General features: G+C 42.8%; 1 protein-coding gene across 1 annotated transcript; it reads left to right on the top strand.

The window, feature by feature from the left end:
* Window positions 1-1,821: 1,821 nt before the first annotated feature.
* LOC120837122 lies at window positions 1,822-3,452 on the top strand. Its single transcript, XM_040206313.2, has one exon. The coding sequence runs from the start codon at window positions 2,118-2,120 to the stop codon at window positions 3,450-3,452; it is 1,335 nt and encodes a 444-aa protein (XP_040062247.2). The 5' UTR covers window positions 1,822-2,117.
* The last annotated feature ends 14,854 nt before the right edge of the window (window positions 3,453-18,306 follow it).

Genomic DNA, 18,306 nt, shown 5'->3' with positions numbered 1-18,306 from the left:
ACAACTTGCATCGTTTTAGACAATAAAAAAATACGAGCTGGGCATTGGCTGGGCATTTTCGAACCGATTTGAACCGCGCGTCCGCCCGTCGTAAGCGCTGTGGCCGTGGTTGTGGCGGCCGGGGACCCTCGAGGACCATTCTGGGTGTCGTGTTTTCGCGGAAGACGCCGCAAGGCGAGTTCGAGATCCCGTGGCAGTTGCGCGCCCCGGCTTTTGCTTTGCATTTTTTTTTAAAATTACGTTAGATGACAGGCGAAGAAGTTGTATTCCGTCTTCTAACGGTTTCGCCTTCCCCTCCATCTCGGCCGACGTACCTACCCCTATTTTTGTGACGTGTCCGACCCCTGCCATTTTCTTGCCGTCTTTCGCCTTTATTACTTGAAGAAGGGCGTCTGCCCGAAACGTCGTTTATACATCCTTGTCCGCGTATTTTTTCGAGAAGCACAACCTATATATTACTCGCGATGGCGTGCGTTGGACGCGCTCGCCGCTTCCCACCTTGCCATTTCTCCTCCATTCCTCTCGCGGACGCGCAGCACAAGAAAATACTGGGCTAGATGGTTACAAATCCCTGGATAATAATACACCAAAGAAACACGGACAAGGTAGAAAAAGAAAAAGAAAAGAAATCTGAACATTAGAACGCGGCGTACGTCCTGTTTAAAACTTCCTTCGTATTGTCCGTGTTTTTTTTTTTCATAATATTCAGTGAAAATATTTGCTTATAACGTACCACAGGGCGCAACTGGAAATAATGAACAATGCAAATTACGAGCATTGCTTTTAAAACAAATCGATCCCAAGGTGGTTTTTTGTAATTAAAATATACTTTTACATTTTAACACACTACATTGTTCCATATTAAACGAGCTCATCTATTAAAATATATGTCATGGTCACTATATGTTACATAAAAATAATTTAGGTTCAATAAAAGGAGCCTAATTTCGAGTTTTCTGAGATACAAAAAAAAATATAAGGAATGCTGTATACGTCACGGCCAAACTTGGAAGTCTGGAAATCTTGCTGTGGCCCATTAAACATTAATTGAAGTTCTTGATTTCTTCTAAAAATTTTCTATTAGCTCTTTTGATTGATTATAAATTAAACATTGCGTGTTATATATGGTAATCAGTATATATGTGCATAACATTTTCGCTCTAGCTAAATGCCATAGTGATATCAAAAGCTACTATACTTCGTTTCAGCTTTGGTCCGCGCGCGGCCGATGTTATGAGCCGAAGGGCCAATCAAACTGCGAAAGAGGCACAACGTCATGGCATGCTCTCTGCAGTTGATAGGACGAGCCGGTATTCGCCGTCTCTGTCTGCGTGCTGCTCCACCGGCTAGTCTTATCAAGCGCAGAGAGCACGCCATGACGCTGCGCTTTTTGCGGTGTTTGATTGGCCCTTCGGATCATAACATCGACCGCGCTCAGACCGAAGGTGAAACGAAGTATAGCATGAATTTTCCCAGTAATCGGTGGGCACGGTGGCATCGCCAAGATGACAGTCGTTAACACCTTCGTGTGCATTGCACAGGTACTGCTGCTTCTGCCGCCGCACTGGGCCGGTGACGCCGTCAAAAGCTGTCCGGCGGCGATTCATCGAGCTGAGCGCATCATCACGGCTGATAACAAGGAAACAGCGACTCATACAGACCGAAATTTTTTTCGGTGGACCTTCAACGAAAACCTGGAATTCTCAAGATTCACATCGCCATCGACATCGGCTACCTCAGCGCCAGCGCTGCCAAGTATAAAAGACCACCCCCGATCTGCACTCCACCGTGGGCACGGTGGCATCGCCAAGATGACAGTCGTTAACACCTTCGTGTTCATTGCACAGGTACTGCTGCTTCTGCCGCCGCACTGGGCCGGTGACGCCGTCAAAAGCTGTCCGGCGGCGATTCATCGAGCTGAGCGCATCATCACGGCTGATAACAAGGAAACAGCGACTCATACAGACCGAAATTTTCTTCGGTGGACCTTCAACGAAAACCTGGAATTCTCAAGATTCACATCGCCATCGACATCGGCTACCTCAGCGCCAGCGCTGCCAAGTATAAAAGACCACCCCCGATCTGCACTCCACTGTGGGCACGGTGGCATCGCCAAGATGACAGTCGTTAACACCTTCGTGTTCATTGCACAGGTACTGCTGCTTCTGCCGCCGCACTGGGCCGGTGACGCCGTCAAAAGCTGTCCGGCGGCGATTCATCGAGCTGAGCGCATCATCACGGCTGATAACAAGGAAACAGCGACTCATACAGACCGAAATTTTCTTCGGTGGACCTTCAACGAAAACCTGGAATTCTCAAGATTCACATCGCAATCGACATCGGCTACCTCAGCGCCAGCGCTGCCAAGTATAAAAGACCACCCCCGATCTGCACTCCACTGTGGGCACGGTGGCATCGCCAAGATGACAGTCGTTAACACCTTCGTGTTCATTGCACAGGTACTGCTGCTTCTGCCGCCGCACTGGGCCGGTGACGCCGTCAAAAGCTGTCCGGCGGCGATTCATCGAGCTGAGCGCATCATCACGGCTGATAACAAGGAAACAGCGACTCATACAGACCGAAATTTTCTTCGGTGGACCTTCAACGAAAACCTGGAATTCTCAAGATTCACATCGCCATCGACATCGGCTACCTCAGCGCCAGCGCTGCCAAGTATAAAAGACCACCCCCGATCTGCACTCCACTGTGGGCACGGTGGCATCGCCAAGATGACAGTCGTGAACACCTTCGTGTTCATTGCACAGGTAGGAAAACGCTATCCTTTCTGTTACCGTAGCAACAACCTTTGTCTTTTTTTGCTGCCGTGCCCACGGACCTGTTTTGCCTTGTTGTGTGAAATGCGTGCACGATTTGCTGATTTGCTCATGCTGTGCGGAGATATAGAGACCAATCCCGGTCCTGACAGGGCAGCGATGATGGAAATGTTAACTAATATCTCGGTCGACATTAAGGAAATTAAGCTGAGCCAGGCTGCGACAACATCGAGACTAGAGAAAATAGAATCGCGCCTCGAAGGCCTTGAAGAACTCAGGTCCGTTGTGAACAAAAACTGCGACAAGACCAACCGCCTCGAAGCCACCATCACATCACTCTCGAACAAAATTGATGATTTAGAGAACCGTAGCAGAAGAAACAATCTAATTATTTTTGGTCTTTCTGAACTGCCTAACGAAGAGAGTAGCACCCTCGAGGATAGAGTAACTAAAGAGATTCTTGGTGGAAAACTAAATGTAAAGATTAATGGAATCGATCGTATACATCGCCTTGGGAGGCCAGCTCATGGCAAGACCCGTCCAGTAATATTTCGACTCGGAAACTTTAAAGATAAATTGAATATTTTACGCAACTGCAATAAATTGAAAAATGAACGACTCTCGATTAGTGAAGACTACTCAAAGCGAATTCAGGGCATTAGAAAAAAAATTACTTGATAGCTCGAAATCAAATAAACTTGCTGGTGATAAGGTCACGCTTACCTATGAAAAAATTAAGATAAATGGCACAGTATACATTTTGAATGAGGCCATAAACGATAAGGTTCCCATATCTGAGGAAACCCGGAATCCCAGTACGTGACCAAGCCCTACTCAAGTCAACCGTGTATCTGAATTTCGATTACTAAACCTAAACGCGCGAAGCATCGTAAATAAAACTGATAAACTTGAAGCTGCTGTTTTGAATACCCAACCTGATATTATAGCAATGACAGAAACTTGGCTATCAGACAGCATTCTTGACTGTGAAATCACGCCCCCGAACTATACGATTTTGCGCAAGGATAGAGGTTCTCGCGGTGGTGGAGTAGCGATTCTTGTAAAAAATGGCATTGTATGTACCCCCTTACCCGATTGCCCAGAAATTGAGTGCCTGTCATACTTGGGTAGTAATTCAATTACAGTAATTGAATTACTGTAATTTAATTACTTTTCCTGGTAATTTGTAATTGTAATAATTACTTTTGACTAAAAGGAATTGTAATTGTAATTTAATTACTTTCTAGCGTCAGTAATTGCTAAATTTCAGGCACAATTACAATTACTTTTGCAAGATTTTGTGGCGGCGGCGCTTTTCCCCCCTGGCTACGGAGACGACAGCACAGCCAAAGCGACAGGGGATAGAGTGTCTCCCAACCTGCTCAAAAAAGAAAAAAGAGGGATGGGAAAGGGAGGCTGGGATAGAACGGAATGAAGGATTTTGTAGACTGTAAAACGATTTAATGAACAATTTGAGAAATAATTTGATAAATGAAGGCTACATTCGCCTCCGTTTTCGTTTGTGTCGTAGTTGAATCTGACTCTTCGTCTCGTTCGCTTCCCGTTGCTCCTGTTTCTAGGGGTCTTTCTTATTTCTCATTCCCACACGGGGGCATCATGGGTCGAAGTCGAGCTGGTTGGCTCCGATCACATCATCCGGTCGAGGCGGGGAGGTTCGAGGTTCTCCTAACGCGTCTTCGCCGCTAGCATATTCGCTTACATATTTCCGTCAACTTTGGGGACTTTTTTGTTCATGAAATTATTCTCTCTTCTTTATGAGTTTTCTCACGTCCTTCTCCTTTATCTCGTATGTTGGTACCACTAACAGTAAGTCGTGCTACTCTAACATCGAGGCGAAGAAGCAAAGAAGCAGCAGGTCTTATTAACACGACTCACCCTGCCTTACTTCCAACTGTTGTTGCTACACTGCTCTTCCTTCTCCCAGTCCTCGTCTACCTTTTGGAATAAATCTTCATTATTTATTGTTCGCTCTACCTAACCCTTTCAACTGTTTGTCAGCCCGATTGGACGAGATTCCAAAACTTACAAACCACGGCTTTAGACTGTAGGGAGCTTGTTTTTACATTTGTTGTTCGGTGAAGGCTTCTTTTTTTTTTCTTTTTTTTTTATAGAGGGCTTGGCTTGCACTTTATTTTTACACCTCTATCGTGACCCTCCACGCGTCCTCCTCTTGTCCTGGCCTGTGGAACCGTCCCGAGGCGCGCAGTGCTGTTTTGCATTGAAAACCTGCAACAGTCTTATCTACAATGGAAAAGGAAAGGCTGCCGGGGCCTTGTTCCGAAAAATTCTTTAAACAGATTAGCAGCAATGTAAAAATATAATCGTGAGGTGCAAACTCTCCGCACCATGTCTGAAAACAAATTCAACAAACCGAAACGCGACCTCCAATTCGCGAAAACATTTGCAGGTAGGCAACTTTTTTGTCACTTTCAAAAATACTTACAGTTATAAAAAAAAATAATAAAGGCTCGTCTATATCTTCCAGCTGAAACACGCTCAAGTAAATCATGAAATCGAGGCGTCCAAGAGGCCGCAGTTTTGCAATAATTCGCGGATTCTTACATTCGCGACGCGGTGGAGTCTCAATATAGATTCCAATGTGTTTACATTTTACCGGAATTACTCGCGGGACTTATTTTTCGCGAATTGTAGGCGATTCGCGAAATCGAAAATAAAGTCGTTTACAGTGTATCATGAATTTTTCGAGGTTGTTCTTGCCATGCTAAATTCAAATCGGTCTTCTTTATGAGACGCATAACATCGATACAATCATTGCTATCCTAATGATTAGCTACATGACGATCCTAGATTTATTATCTATATCAGGAGCTTTTTTGGGTGTTACCGTGCACTGAATTAACCCAGAATCCCTGGCAATAGAGTTGCTGCTATTGTGACACTAGTTTTGTGGAAGCGACCACAAATCGCGTGCTACGGTTACCCTGTTACAAGTCTACAGACAGGTAGAGGCAGTGAACCATTGTGGCTGAAATGTTTTCGTAAGTTGTCGTATTCTTTAAATGTTTGACATCGTCTACAAGTTTCTCTTCTTAGTCATTTTTACGTGAGTTTTATGGTACCAGTACTGTCGCATATTTGTTTCCTTGTATTATTTTTAAGTTTATTTTTTGTTGGTTTGATTTATATACCATTTGCATAAGCTCTAAGGAGATTCACCTCGCACCTGTGAATTTTGTCGCCATTTATTTTTATTTTTTGAGAATATAAGAACGCAAGAGTTCATTATTCCAAACTATTAAGTTCTATAATCCATTTAACAAATTTCATAAAAGGAAATGCAATGCGTGGCATTTATACACCATTTATACAATACGGCCATATAACTCGTTTACAGTTATATGGCCCAAGGTGGGTAACTCTCAGAAATAAGTAATTGTAAAGTAATTGCATTACTTTTGAAAAGTAATTTGTAATTGCAATGAACTACTTTCGCGTAGTAGTAATTGTAATTGTAGTTAAACTACTTTGGGAGCTAAGTAATTGTAATTGTAATTAAATTACATTTTGAAAGTAATTTACCCATGTATGGTGCCTGTGTTGTAAAATTGCTTATAAAAATACGTGCTGCTATATACTTGTTCTCTATAGACCTCCCACTTCCACTTCAGGGTTTTTCAAAAGTATGTATAGTTATATCAATGATAATATTAATGTGAGCAGTAAGATTATAATTGCAGGTGACTTCAATCTACCTTCCTTAGAATGGTCCTCTCTATCGAAATGTACAGAATCATCTCTCGGCGCAGATATCCTTACAGATCTATGTTTTCATTATAACCTCACCCAAATAGTTACTGAAAATACCCGTATTCAGGGAACGTCGCAATCAATGCTCGATCTCGTCTTTGTCACCGATCATTTCCTGAAAGATGAAAACAGCGTAGAAGTTTTAAATGGTATATCTGATCATGAGATGGTTTTGTGCTGCTTCAAAACGAACATCCCAACTTCTGGCAATCCCCAGACTTGTAAGGTTCTGAACTTTGACAGAGCAGATGACGTTGGCGTGCTCGACTTCTTTGATACACACTTCGATAACTTTCTTCTACTGTCCAAAAGCGACCGTAACACTGTAGATATGCTTTGGAACGAATTCAAAACGGCAGTTAACACGTGGGTCTCATGTTTTATTCCACAACGAACTAAACGAATTATGAAAAACCCTTGGATAACGCGAGAAATCATCCATGTAAAGCGCAAAATAAATAGGCTTCGTAAGAAGGCAAAGAAAACCAGAACTCTTCTAAATAAGAACAAAATGGCATTACTCAACAGCGATCTTGGACAAAAAATCAAGTCGGCTAAATACAATTTTTTCAATATCACTCTCCAATCGTTTATTCAATCTTCACCCGTCAAATTCTGGAACTATGTCAACCCAAAAAACAAATCGAGTCTAGAAACGCTCTTCGGTGACAAAGCAAATCTTGCAAAAGCCTTCAATGATTATTTTCTTTCGGTCTTTACAACAGATAATGGTAATGCACCCTCATTCGCGTCCAATTCTCCAGTCTTGGCTGTAAATGATGTTGTAATTACCGAACAGGGTATCTTATCTCTTCTACTCAACCTGAACACAAAAAAAAGTGCTGGGCCGGACGATATACCAAATGAATTTCTAAAAAGATACGCCGAATGGGTAACAAAATATCTTGTTATAATCTTTACACAATCACTTAACAAAGGGCAACTTCCTAAAGACTGGAAGTTAGCGAAAGTCATCCCCATTCATGAGTCTGGAAACAAAAACGAATTTGCGAACTACAGGCCCATCTCACTTACCTCAACTTGCTGTAAATTGCTCGAACACATTGTTCTGAACTATGTCTCCACCCACATCGAGAATAATAAAATACTTACTCCATATCAGCACGGTTTCAGACGTCACCTTTCAAAAGTGACGCAACTTGTTGAAAGCATTCACGATTTTTCCACTGTCATAAACAATAGAGGACAGGTTGACGCCATATTCATCGATCTGTCAAAAGCCTTCGACAAGGTATCTCACCCAAAGCTATTGTTTAAGCTAGAATCTATACTAGGAGCAGGAAAAATTCTCAGGTGGATTGAAGACTACCTTTCAGATCGCTACCAGTACGTAGCACTTAATGCGCACTCATCATTCAAAGGCAAAGTTTCATCGGGAGTCCCACAGGGATCAGTACTGGCACCTTTTTTGTTCCTAATATACATAAATGACCTGGTCAAAGATGTGAACGTAAAAATTCGCCTCTTTGCTGATGATTGCATACTTTACTCACAAATAAATAACCCAAATGACCAGATTAACCTAAATAATGCGCTTCAACACATCATAAATTGGTGCCACGACTGGCAGATGGAAATAAATTCGAATAAAACTGTATTTATGACCATAACCAATAAAAGACAACACTACTCCTTTCCTTACCAGATAGGCAATAACCTCTAGGAACAAGTCGGTGAATACAAATACCTCGGCCTCAATATAAGTCGAAATTTACGTTGGGACTCACACATTCACTCCACAACTAATAAAGCTCTAAACAAACTGAGTTTCCTTAAACGAGTCTTAAAATTTGCATCTCCTGCCACTAAATTACTAGCCTACAAAACTTTAATACGTCCTATGCTCGAGTACGCCAACGTCGTCTGGTTTCCCCACACAGTCTCCGGCATCAATAAGATAGAAAGAGTTCAGAGAATGGCCGCGAGGTTTATTTGCAATAAGTATAGTAGGCACGTCTCTCCCTCTGAACTTTGCAGGCAACTGGGTCTCTCCTCTTTAGAAAAAAGAGCAAAAACAGCTAGACTTAAATTTCTATACGAATTAGCCAACGATCATTTCAACCTACATCTTATCCATACAAGCAAACGATTAACACGGTACAACCATGGCAAGCTTTACGAGGAAGACGTCGCTCATAATAACTGCTTTAAATTCTCTTTTTTTCCCCGAACCATTAAGGAATGGAAACACCTGCCTCAAAACGTTGTTCATTCCTCTTCTATTGAAATCTTCCTCGATTACGTAGATGCCCACTTTTCATCAAAAACTAATATTTTATGCTGTTTTTAAAAGTGCAGTGTATCTATTGTATTGAAGTTGTTTACTAATTTTTCATTCGCGACTTCTATATTTGCTTTGAATATTTACCTGCAAATTGTGTGTTGAATATTATTTTTCTGCTTGTAATATCTCAAACTGTACCACCCTACAACAACCCCGGATGGGGTTAGTAGTATTGGAAATAAATAAATAAAATCACCAACATGCAGGAGGAACTTGTTTCCTCTTTGACTACTTCGATAATTAGCTAAATACAATATAATCCGCCCAACTTTTATCAAATTCTTTAGACATATGTAGAGATATTTTCTTTTATTTATTTTTACAATATTTGCATACGTTTTGATGAAGATGCTCTACTCAGATATAAGGATCTTGATATTCCTGAACTTGTTCACTTCTGGCCGGTATATGGGACTAATTGTTGAAAAGTGAACATTATTTAATAACACACAGCATTGTCAGTGTTATAGTTTGTGCACGCTTTATCGTTCTGCAGGAGGAACCTCTTTACCCTGGATCCAAGCTGTCGAGGGCTGAGCGCTTGTTGCTCCTCATAGCACACAGTCTACGACATCATGGGACAAAGGAAGCAGCAGACAATCTGCTAAAAGTCATCGACGCCGATCTTCCGATGAACACATATTTTCCATCGTCAAAGTACACATTTTTTCAACAGTTCAGTGGCAAGGAAATTCTTCAGGAAGTGCACTTCTATTGTCCGCAATGTGAAGAATACCTCGGAGTCGACTTGCCACCGCAGACGACCTGTTCAGCATGTTCCCTTTGTCATAATTGTAATGACTTGATGAAGGCTGTATCTTTTTTTATGCTAGACATGGCAGCACAACTGAGAGATGTTTTCAAGGCTAAAGAGTCGTCACTACACAACATTCCGAAAGGATTAGTTTTTGATCTCACTGACATACGGCAGAGTTCATGTACAACAAACTGCCCCTAAAAGATGACGATATCACTGTCACATGGAATACAGACGGAGTACCAGTCTATAGTCAACAAATTTCAGTATATGGCCCTTGCAGCTGTAGGTAAACGAACTAGATCTGAAAGAAAGGGTGAAAAACATCGTGTTCGCTGGCCTGTGGTTTGGGTCGGGAAAGCCACCGATGAACACATTTTTAAAGCCATTTGTTGAGAAAATGATCGACTTGGCAACCAGTGGTATTTCACGGACGTCAAACACCGGGGAGCCAAAAGTATCGTTCGCTTATCATGGACCATGCACTCTGGACAGCGTTGCGAGATGCATGGTGATGAATATGACGCATTTTAATGGTGCTTTTGGATCCGCTTGGTGTGAGCACGAGGGAACAGTTGTAAAAAAAATGAAAGCCGTTTACAACTCCCTGTAACACCGAATTAGAGCGCAGCTCTTGAGGAGGAGGAGGGAAGGGTACTGGGGGTGAAGTGACCTGGGGGGTCACATGACCTTGGGGGTCACGTGACGATGCCGATGATGTCATCATTGACGTCACTGACGACGTCATTAGTGACGATGACGATGCGGACTCCGATGACGTCATCAGTGACGTCACTGATGACGTCATCCGTGATAATGACGATGCGGATACCGGTGACGTCATCAGTGACGATGACGATGCGGATGCCGGTGAGGTCATCAGTGATGATGACGATGCGGATGCCGGTGACGTCATCAGTGACGATGACGTCATCGGGGAGGTCACGTGACCTCGGCGGGGGGTCACGTGACCCTGGGGGGTCACGCGACCTTGGAATGACCTTGGGGGTCACGTGACCTTGGTTACGCCGACGCCGACGGCGACGCCGCTCAAGCCGGGAACGGGTCCCTAAGAGCTGCGCTCTAAAAGGCAAGTGCTCATGCCGAGTATATCCCGTAACAAGTTCGGTCACCAAGGAAAGATCACACGAATCCTTCACAATGAATGCTACTGATCCGAGCAACGTCCCCGGAGGACAACGTTATAGCGTTAAGGGAATTAGCGTGTTTTTAATGCTTTCTTTTTTCAAGTTCCCGTCAAACTTTGTCGTAGATAACATGCACGCGGTATGTTCCGGCTTTGTGCGGGCAATAACTTGCATGTGGTTATCGGGGAAAGGCGCACGGCAGTTTCATTTAGGCCATCGGTTAGCCGATTTGGATTCCCGCCTTCTTGCAGTCAAACCAGCCTGGGAGATTTCCAGACTTCCACGTTCTCTGAACCTTCGGAAATACTGGAAATCATCAGAATGGCGCAATTGGCTTCTTTTCTTCTCGCCTGTTGTGCTGAAAGGAATCCTTCCAACACGATATTTTAAGAACTAGATGAAGTTCGTTAAGCTTATGCACATTTTGCTCTCGGCATGTGTACCCGCTGACCAGATATCCATGATTCAGCAGCGTATACTTGAAGTTTTAAGAGAGTATGAATCACTGTACGGCATGGAGTCGATGACTTACAACGCCCATTTGCTCACTCATCTTGTCAGTTCCGTTGCAGACTGGGGACCTCTATATGGATACTCCGATTTTCCTTTCGAAAACTTAAATGGAAGACTCTTCAAATTCGTATATGGTACCCGGTACGCTGCCTCTCAAATTCTAGATAAATACTGCATACTCCAGGCACTTCCGAAGCTCTGCTGTTTGGCCTCAGTTGGCAACTCAAACGACAGTTAGAAAAATAGTCTCATCGCTTCTCAAGGGCTATGACTTAAAAAAAGAACTCTGTCGTGTGTGGAAAGTTCCTGTTTCACGGGAAGAAAACACAGACACAGTCTAGGTTGGATTGTTTCTTCAGAAAGGAAATTTTACTTTTTGAAGGACCTGGATAAGTCACGACGACTCAATTCGTATGTCTCCTACGGGAATTATTTTGGCCAGATCACTCATATAATTCTGTCAGGGGAATATTCGAGATGCAGGCCGTCAATCATCAAAAGTGCAATTTCGCATCATCAAATTGTTTGTAGTCCAGGTTCTGTTTCAATTGTTCGGTGAAGATCTGCCTTCGAACCGTTTTGTTGAAGTCAGAGAAACTTATGAGGTCCTTGTAATGAACGCCGAAGATGTGCGCAAGTGTATTGCTCTTCGCGAGAACCAATCTCTGTTTTTGTGTGTTCTACAAGCTAGCCATGCCCTTAAAGCAAACTGATAGTTTACTTCGATTTTCCTAGGGTTGTGACCATCCGTTGCATTACTCGGAATGGAAGCGCTCCGATAAAGTGGAATTGCAATGCAGCTGTAAATAAAATTGGCGAGCAATTGACCTGCCTTGTTTGTCTATCAATGCGTAATATTTATATAAAAATAATATCTTTCGCGGAACAAGCTGCCTATCAAGGCAAATTTAGCTTGATTGACACTGCCTGTGGAGACAATATTTTTATTCAGCTATTGGATTAGCGTAATATTTATATAAAAATAATATCTTTCGCGTAACCAGCTGCCTATCAAAACCAATTCAGCTTGATTGACACTGCATGTGGAAACAATATTTTTATTCAGCTATTGGATTAGTGCTATATCTAAAATTTGGAAAATAACTAAGATACGCCATTTTGTGTCCTCCGACTTTTCTTTTGACCATGACACAAACCAGTAAAAAAAAGTGTTTTTTGGCAAAACAAATAAATAATAAAATGAGAAATTATTTTTTTAGAATGAACGAGTTTCGAGTCGCGTCTCGGGAAAGCGCGTTTCGGGTTAACATGAATGGCAGCATTGAGCATGTAAATTGTCAGTATACTTACCGACAATTTACACTTAATATAGCACACCAAAGGATAATATTGTAACGGTTCGTGTCGCCCCAAACATTTGCAAACAATTTGAAAGGATAAAGTATCTGATACCTGAAATAAAAAATACAATGCAATAGTAACGGCTTGGCCACCTGAAAGCAAGTATTAAGATTCACGAAGTATGTAATCCGCAGTTGCGCAGAATATTGTGCAATGCCTAGCGACATATTATGTAAATGTGCATATACGCCACACTGTCGAACGGCTACCGTGCTTGCGTTGAGCGTGTGGAAATATTGCGTGCGGAGGGTGAGTGACACATTTAAGCGCCTCCAATAGCTATTCTGGTGGAATAAACATAAAAATCGAACATTTGTTTTTCTTTTTACATTATTTTATAAGCAATTCTACACAGCCAGAATCGGCTAAGGCACCAACATAGACGTTAACGATGAGGCTTCATAGAACCTTTTAGAAAAAAAAAGAACTAAAAGATATAAATTTTGTTTGTGCTCAGTCTAGCTAGCACAATTATTAAATCAAAATAACGAGAAATATGCATTATTATATCCCTTAAGAGCCACAAACATGTTGACATAAATTCATCAGTCCTTAATTTCCAGAAGTAGTTGATTAATTATGATTTACTGGTGAAACTGGGCACAACAAGAAAAAACTGCTCTCACCGAGGCGATGACACAAATAATGAATGAAAACCATCTGACAGTAAATTACCATTTATATTATGTAATAGTGAGAAAAAAAAAAAAGTGCCACTGGAGTGTTTTCGAACCCTGAGGTTCCTCGGACACAGAGCGTCGCCTTTCTCTTTGAGTAACGAAATTTAATTTTTTGTGATCGAAGCGAAGACGCGTTTTCGCGCACGTCGTTCGGCGATCATATCCGTACCGATCGGACATGCAAAATAAAAAGTAAATTGTTTGACAAAATATATTTAAAACACATTGAAAGCCGGATAATATACAAAAAAGAAACCCTGACTTAAAAAAAAAATATTATTAAACATAAAAGTGTTATGCGATTCGAAACTTCTCATTGGCGCTGTTGCAAGGTTTGCAATGCTTGAGGTTTGCTTCACATTACCGCGGAAATTGGCTTATATTGCACTGTCTTCGGGAAAGTAACTCGGGCGCTAGATTGACAATAGGATAACTATAAAATGACAATACCTAAATTTTGTATAAACACTTGTCAATAAAACAGCGCTGAAAAGCTCTTTTGCCATTTTAGCGCCTACCGTATTAGTGCCGAATGTCATTAAAGGGGCAATAAAGAGTATAAATTTTAAGCGAAGGCAATAGAATAGCTATAGGGGCGAAGCAATGTCAATAAGATGTCTATAAAATGGCGGTAGCCATTTTTTATAGGGAAAGTTTCCATGGCACCGCGGTACATCTGTTGTGCTCTCCTGAGCTATATCGCCATGGCGGGATCCTTCCCTTCGTTCCATGAGCTCGTGTGGCCCTTGCATGCTTGCAGCTTCTAGCAATGGAAGAGCCCTGATGACACTGGAGTGCCCGTGTTTGGCCGCCCACATGTATCCAGAGTCAACCAATAAGAGTCATATATTAGCATGTACACATTAAAATTAATGTTTCTCACTTTGTTTCTTGCATGTTTTATTCAGAAACCAGAAACTGCTGTTCGGCTTCGGGTTGCGGAAGGGTACAACAGAAAGTGGCCATTTCCAAACTGGGTGGGTGCGGCCGACGGGAAGCACATTCAAATATATGCTCTCGTAAACTCTGCAGGTATTTATTTCAATTACAAGCTGTGTCAAGTCCCATATACTATCTTCCGATAGCTTCCACTTCGTGCAGAACATGTATCGTAGTCGCGTACATGTAAAATGATGTCTTGAATATTCCCTCTAGTTTAACGCGAGTTCGATCTTCATTGTTGTAAATCTCTTGCTAAACAAATCATATATCACTGTGTAATGGCATGATGCATATGCTGATGCTAGTCAGGGTGGCCCATCCAGCTGACGCACCATAGGTGTGTTGTTTTCGCTGACCTCACTTGGATATCTCTTCGGTTATGTCCTCTCCTTGTGATCGTCCCTAGTTCAACAGTAGAGTCCGTCCGCAGCACATTTTTGTGCTGGACAAGATCTTTCCGGTTGAGAATGCGCAAATCCTCAGACTCTGTGCCTCAAGGGTAGACATGGTTACTCAATATTTGCTCTATAATGCTCACTGCGACATAGTTAGAAAATTAGCAAATGAGTTCTCTCATTGGATGCAAAGCAATTGCATTTCGATGTCATTTGCAACGAAGCAGCGAGACAAGGCCCAATTTTTGATGGCACTGCATCCATTAGGCAAACAGCTCTTAATCACCTTTTGGCAGTATGTAATGCGCAGCCCTTTAGATACACAGCAACGCAATGCTTGGAGATACACAGATCTACAATGCAATAGGAGCCTAATGCATAGTTAGCAGTCAATTCTTCTGGGAAACCATATGTACACCCGTGAGCGATATGAAGGTGAACAGCCCTCTTCTTGTTTCTGGCGCTCCTGCAAGTTTTGGAACAAGCTCTGTTCCAGAAGTGGGCTAGAACGCAAAGTTTAGACCCCAAGCCATGTAGCATTTGAGACGTTGAGAGTTAATATAGCTTTAGGGAACCGTAAAATAGGCAAGAAATCAGGTAAGGTGTTCATCTTCATATTGCCAGCGGGTCAGGCACGTAGCCAGGATTTTGTTTCGGCGGGGGGGGGGGGGGGGGGGAGGGGGGGGGAGGGGGAGGCGCCCATGACAAAATACTGTATGAGGGGGAGGGGGGAGAGGAGGCCCCAGCAAAATGAAAGATTTCGGAGGGGGGGGGGGAGGCCGGGCCCCATGCCCCCCCCCTGGCTACGTGCCTGCGGCGGGTGTACAGTGAGCCGCAATATCAAAGACGCTCTCGGAACTCGTGGCCGGGAAGGTGGCTGGCGGGTGCGATGGATGCGTTTTAGGCAGTTCCATATCGCCCTTAGCAGAGGGTATTTGCTCGACGCTAATCTGGTGCTGAACCGTGCTTACCAGTTTTGGCTTTTGGGTTTGATTTAGCCGAGGCGTACGCCTCATTTGAGTCGTACCGCGATTACACTTGTCTTGATAAGACTTGCAATTGAGCATTTTGTTGAATGATGTCGAGATTTGTGTCCTCGTTTTAACGAACGTCAATATAACATTCATATTTACATATCTCGTGGTACGCATTCTAAGCCTGGCTGAGCGTTGAGTGATGTCCCCTTGGAAAGAAATGGAATCACCCAGAGCGCGAGCAGAGCACTTGCTAGCCACCATCTTAGCCACGCACTCCGAGTGAAACTTTAATATGGCGGCGCACTGAACTTAAACTGTGCAAAAAAATGGGGTCAATGTAAACTCGACTTAGCGAAGTACTTTGAAGTTAAGTTAAAAAAAAAACTCAATGGTTACATTAAAAGATTTTATATTTGAGACTACACAGTCAGCTAGTACGTCAGGTATAAGCGCTATGTGTTACAGGGGACATACTCCATTGTTCTTATGGCCATCATTGACAGCGACTATAGGTTCGTTGTCGTAGACGTTACGTATGGGAAGCAAAGCGATGCGCGAGTCCTCAAACAATCAGTTTTTGGGAAGCTGCTGAAACAGGGACACCTTGGGCTGCCAAGCAATCAGCTGCTACCCAAAACCATGCAGCCAACTCTATGCGTTTTCGTCGGGGACGAGGCTTTTCAGCTGCGGCCATGATTTCCCCAGGCCTTACCCTGGGCGCGCTCTCAAGGACGACGAACGAATCTTTAACTACCGCCTGAGCCGAGCAACTTGTTAAAAGAACATACAAGCCTGATGCCTCATCAATAAATGTCTGTAAGCGAGATCTTCTCTCATCACAACCATATGTATAAACCAACAGAAATATGCTCTCTTCGTTTCACCTGGCAATGCTCCCAGCCATCTGTAGATTTCAACCATATTCGAGTTTGAAAATGAATGGAAGTGTTTCTTTCATTATATAAAAAAAAAATTGAATTTGTTATATCTCTAGGAAATGTGCTTTCACGTGCATGAAATCACTTGAGGGATCATCAATGCCATTTTAAACGACACCGAAACAGAATTAGGAATACCGCAAAAATGGTGGCGGAAATGTTGAACTAAGAATTGAATGCAACACTGCGTTCGTCGCTCTTCAGCTGGCAGGGCAACGAAGGATTGGCGTGGCTTCGAACATGCCCATCTCCAGTTCATACTTTAAAGTATGTTTGAAAGATGTGATTTCACATTAGAGCCCTTGTTTCAACGTAGGCTTATTCATAAATTCTCTTTTTTATAGGTTCATTGCATGTGCACCACCAGTAATCATATCACTGCACTAGCTTTTTTACTGCACAGCATTGCAGCATACCTGTCAAACTTGTGGCATTTTATTTTTATATTTTAATTTAAGGGCCACTCAGCTTAATTTGTACATTTTTTTGGTTCAACTAAGTCGTCAACCCTGAGTCAAGAGATGAAATTTGTTTTTCGGTAGTATCCTTAGTTTTGTAAATATGCAGTGTCAAAACTTTGTTTTGCCGCTTATGGCAAAACCAAAACTACCTGCTTTAGCATGTAACATTGGTGGTGACGTTCCTTTCGTGCCGCAGCTGCCACCGCCTCCACTGCAGAGGCTGGACTACCTATTAGCCTGCCGGCTGCCGGTGCTCTCTGCATCTGGCGAGGATGCAGGATGCGAGAGCCTTGCAATGATACTCATAGTTAGCACTCATTCCTAAACGAAGTGTGGCTTGTGCGACTTTTCACGTTGTTGTCAGCATTCTGTCTGTGGCAAGCACCGCTTCTATATGATCACTTGGGATTTCACCTCTTCACAGTGATTCAGCTGCAGGAATGCATAGGGGCACTAAGCCTCGCGTCCCTGTGCGGGGAGAGAGTGAAACTGACGTTAGAGTTCCTGCTGTGGCCTGAAAAAGCTAACATACTGACGGCCCGCTAAAATAGGTTGATATTATGCTTAACAATAGCATTGGTAGGGACTGCAGTGTTGCTCCGATATGAAATTTTGGCTATGGCTGCATCTTGTCGCACTATACTGATATCCCTACTTTGTTTTGATGAGACCTTTGAGCAGAGTTGCCCTTTAAGGAACTTTACAGGATGCTGAATGCCTTTTAATACATATATAGAGTATAATCTAGCCGTGACCACCATTATAAGAAATACTCCAGAGCCGTTTGTTTCAAATTATATTCAAACCTTCATAAACTGTTCGTATATACATATGAAACCATGCCTTTGGAAAATAACAAGATCTGAATATGACTTTCACCAGTAAGATTTTAGTCAATTCCGATTCATCGGGTAAACCGATGGTTCTGTTGCTACATCACTCTTGCAGCGGACGAAATTTCTAAAACTACAAGATTGTGCATGTATAAATTTACATTTCGTTGTCATCATGCTGTGTCTGCCTCTCATACCGAACTCATGATCCTTTTTAACTTTCAAAACAAAAAGGAGACGCGCCGAAAATGCCTTCGGTATCCTGGTGACGTGATGAAGAATTCTGAAGAGGAAGCTGGGAGAACACCTCCACATGCCAAAGAGTTGTGCGAAGGCACTTTGTGTTCTCCACAATTTCCTGGGTGCGCAGAACGCAGTCAATGAAAATGCCTACTGTGGTCTTGGCTACGCGGATTCCGTAAATCGGGTTGG

Source organism: Ixodes scapularis, unplaced genomic scaffold, assembly GCF_016920785.2.
Source record: "Ixodes scapularis isolate PalLabHiFi unplaced genomic scaffold, ASM1692078v2 PGA_scaffold2__306_contigs__length_199485367, whole genome shotgun sequence".
NCBI classification, from domain to species: domain Eukaryota; kingdom Metazoa; phylum Arthropoda; class Arachnida; order Ixodida; family Ixodidae; genus Ixodes; species Ixodes scapularis.
This window is presented reverse-complemented; position numbering and strand designations above follow the sequence as displayed.

Excerpts from the sequence above, each read along its gene's own strand:
- LOC120837122 (XM_040206313.2), top strand. The coding sequence starts at position 2,118 with ATGACAGTCGTTAACACCTTCGTGTTCATTGCACAGGTACTGCTGCTT.